Source organism: Microtus ochrogaster, linkage group LG2, assembly GCF_000317375.1.
Source record: "Microtus ochrogaster isolate Prairie Vole_2 linkage group LG2, MicOch1.0, whole genome shotgun sequence".
NCBI classification, from domain to species: domain Eukaryota; kingdom Metazoa; phylum Chordata; class Mammalia; order Rodentia; family Cricetidae; genus Microtus; species Microtus ochrogaster.
In genome coordinates this window covers 52103240-52106696 of record NC_022028.1, presented here as the reverse complement: position 1 = coordinate 52106696, position 3457 = coordinate 52103240, and the positions used below count along the sequence as shown (strand labels likewise).

General features: G+C 52.6%; 1 protein-coding gene across 1 annotated transcript in view; it reads left to right on the top strand.

The window, feature by feature from the left end:
- Def6 (DEF6, guanine nucleotide exchange factor) overlaps positions 1-1348 on the top strand; it is a 26251-nt gene extending 24903 nt beyond the window's left edge. Inside the window, exons 10-11 of the mRNA XM_005360361.2 lie at positions 513-603; positions 765-1348. Of these exons, the coding sequence (XP_005360418.1) occupies positions 513-603; positions 765-985 (312 nt within the window). The 3' untranslated portion in view covers positions 986-1348. The remainder of the gene's footprint in view (positions 1-512; positions 604-764) is intronic.
- The last annotated feature ends 2109 nt before the right edge of the window (positions 1349-3457 follow it).

The window sequence follows — 3457 nt, the reverse complement described above, 5'->3', positions numbered from 1 at the left end:
AGACCAGGCTGGTCTCGAACTCACAGAGATCCGCCTGCCTCTGCCTCCCAAGTGCTGGGATTAAAGGCGTGCGCCACCATCGCCCGGCCAGACTCTGACTTTTTGTGAACATGCGTGGGCTTTGTTTTTTTAAAGATTTTATGTGATGTGTATATGCATAGCCTGCATGCACGTGTCCTTGGAGACTAGAAGGACTGGCGTCCTTGGGCCTTGAGTTACAGATGAGCTGCCTGCAACGTGGGTTCTGGGCAGCAAACCTGGGTCCTCTGTATGAGTAGCAAGTGCTTTTTACCACCGAGCCATCTCTAGCTCCCATCACCCACCATGTTTAATACAGGATCTCACATCTCTAATTTGTTATACAGTCCAGGCCATGACCTCCCCCTTCCTCTACATCCCAAGTACGTATTCCAAGTATGCACCACCATGGCTGCCTCTACATGAGTTTCCCAGGGCGATGATGAGGTCAGATTCTCAGGGGCTCTGACCCTTTCCCACCACCTGCTCCACAGGCCGCCCAGAGGAAGTTGCGCCAGGCCAGCACCAATGTGAAACACTGGAATGTCCAGATGAACAGGCTCATGCGTCCGATTGAGCCAGGAGGTGAGCCTTCCCTTCTTGGGGTGGAGTAAGGGAGGCTTCCATGTCTCCCAGGCCACAAAGGTAGAAGAAGTCAAAGGTCTCCCCTCTCACAGGGCTAAGGCAAGACCCTCACTTCTCCCATTTCAACTCTCCTTTCTCCTTCCCACCTCTCTCTCTGCCAGATAAGCGTCCGACCACCAGCAGCTCCTTCACTGGCTTCCAGCCCCCTCCCCTGGCTCGCCGGGACTCCTCTCTCAAGCGGCTGACCCGCTGGGGCTCCCAAGGCAACAGAACCCTTTCAGCCAACAGCAGTGAACAGAAGTCCCTCAATGGTGGGGACGAGACTCCCACCCTGGCTTCTACCTCTCAGGAAGATAAACTGGACCCGGCATCAGAAAACTAGCCTCTGATGACCCTTGTCTCCTGACGCTGTGTCTACCAGGACCTGGCTACAGCGGGCTGTGGGTGACTCCAGCCTCTGCAAACGGTCCTGGGGCTACGGGCCCGGGTCTGCTGACCAGAAGTCGGTCCAAGATAGGATGTGGTTGCCATTCTCACCAGGTCCAGACCACAGAGGCTGTCTGGGGTGTTAATGATCAAGAATATGGTTCTGTGCTTCAGCCTCAAGGACCCTGTGACCATGGCTGGGAAAGAAACTAGACAATTAGGACAAAGGTCATTTGTCCCCAAAGGTCATCTGCCCTCTCCCCTCCAGACTACCACCAAGTCATGGAGGCATACTTCCAAATAAAACTGCTCCCACCTGCCCCCTGTTCCTGTTCCTCCCTCCCCCACTCTTTCCGCCCCTCTGTCAAATTCAAGTTCAAGGTCCCAGAGGCAGCTGGTGTGGACTGTGGGCTGGACCTGGCTCTGCCGCTTTGCACTCCCCATGCTGGTCAATGGGGATGATCACAGTTCCGATGGGGAGGACCTGGGGAGCACAGACTCATGCTGACAGCATCCTTAGTCTTGTCTCAAGTGTTTATTGAGCGTCTGTTGTCTACCTGGAGGCCACCTACATTACTCCATTCCCATAGTAACCGTAAGAGCTGGATTACTGTTACTGTGATTGCAATACTAGAGGTGCAGGCAGATCGGGCCGTTTGTCTGAGGCCTTTCAGACTCGCTTTGCACCCCATATTCTCTGAACATGGACCTTGTTCCCTCAGACGAGAGCCTAGGTTCTAGACTCCGCAAAGTTTGCTCCCGTTTTCATACCCCTCACTGCAAGCCTAGGAAGTTCACCAGGACCGCTCTCCTGTGTGTTCCTGTACCTCTCTCGGATGCTTTAAATCTAGATGATTGTTCTCTTCCTCATGTGTTGAATGCTTGTCCCCAGCTCGGAGCACTATTTTGGGGAGACTATGGAGTCTGTAACAGGTAGGACCTACCTGGGAAGTAGATCACTATGAGGCCAGCTTTGGTTCCTCTGTGTTCTCTGCTCACTGTGTTGCCAGGATATAAACAGCTTCTCAGGACTATCCACTCAACTACTTCGCCATGCCTCCCCTGCTGCAATATAGTGAACTCTCCCAACCCTAAGCAAAAACAAAAAAAAAAACCCTTCCCTCCCTTTGTTTGTGCCGGACGCTGGGATGCTGTCATGTGACACAGAAGTAACTACTAAGCCCTCCTTTTCCATTCCCATAGCTGCGGAGTGTGAACCGTGGGCTCCTCCATTTGGCCCGTGTTTAATAAATCCCCCAATCGACTAGATTCTTTGGGTCAGTCCCAAATCCAAGCCAGAGGTGCTACTGCCGGTGGCCACTCATGCTGGTCTCTGTCCGCTCCTAATTAAATAAGAGCTTCGCTGGGATTTCCTTCCAATCCTGCTGCCTGGGTGGCATTTTCAAAATGCAGGTGCAATCTTGACTCTCTTTTCCAGCCTCTCGGTGCTGTCCGGAAGGGATTGTTGTGTTGAGACAAGGTCTCTCTCTATAGCTCAGGATAGCTGCCAAGTCAGCATGCCCCTGCCTAAACCATGGTAGGCACGACCACAATTAGCTATGTCCAAGGGTTAATTTAATTAGTGCATGAGTGCGCGCGCGCGCGCGCACACACACACACACACACACACACACACGCACATATGCCATGGTGAATGTGTAGAGGTCAGAGGACAACTTTCAGAAGTCAGGTCTCTCCTCCTAACCCAGGCATCAAACTCACGCCATCAAGCTTGGCAGAGGCACCTCTACCTGCTGAGCCATCATCCTGGACCTGCCTCGTGAGTTCTGACCTGTCAAGTCTGCTTGCTCCCTTCCTTGTGGGAAATGAGGGCTGTGGCAATCCACCCGGGAAGACCTGCTACAATTTTGCCTCAGGGATCTAGCTTCTGCTTCCTCCTTCCTCTGGGTTTCCTCCTGGTTGTCCTTTCTCAGCGTTTGTAACTAAGTGTTGGAGTTCTTCAGTGCTGTTCCCAGTGCCTGGCCTAAGGCTTGCTTCTGAGAAACTGTGTAACAAACATGTATTAAATGGATGTCATGCACAACTTAAATGGGTGTGGCACAGTTCGGACGTGAAGACGGACGTAGTTGAGGCTGGGGCTCAGATCTGTCCCTCATCCAGTCCAGTGTGTCAGGACGATGTGCGATGCGCAGGGTGTTCCCTTTGGTGTGCGCTGTTATCTGAAAATGGTTCCTGCCCTTCTGGAGCTTGCTTGCTCTTTGATCACGAAGGTCACAGCTCCTGCTAGTGAACCCAATGCTCTTTCAAGGAAGTTTGTGACATTTAAAGTTCCTTGAAAGAGGGTGCAGAGGTGAGGGGTGGGAGGGGAAGTCCAAACTCCAAGTGCTGTGGGAATAACTGGGACAGAGGGATATGCATAGGGGAATTGGGAGTTGAGAATGCCCTGGCTGCTGTTTTGTTTCCGCAG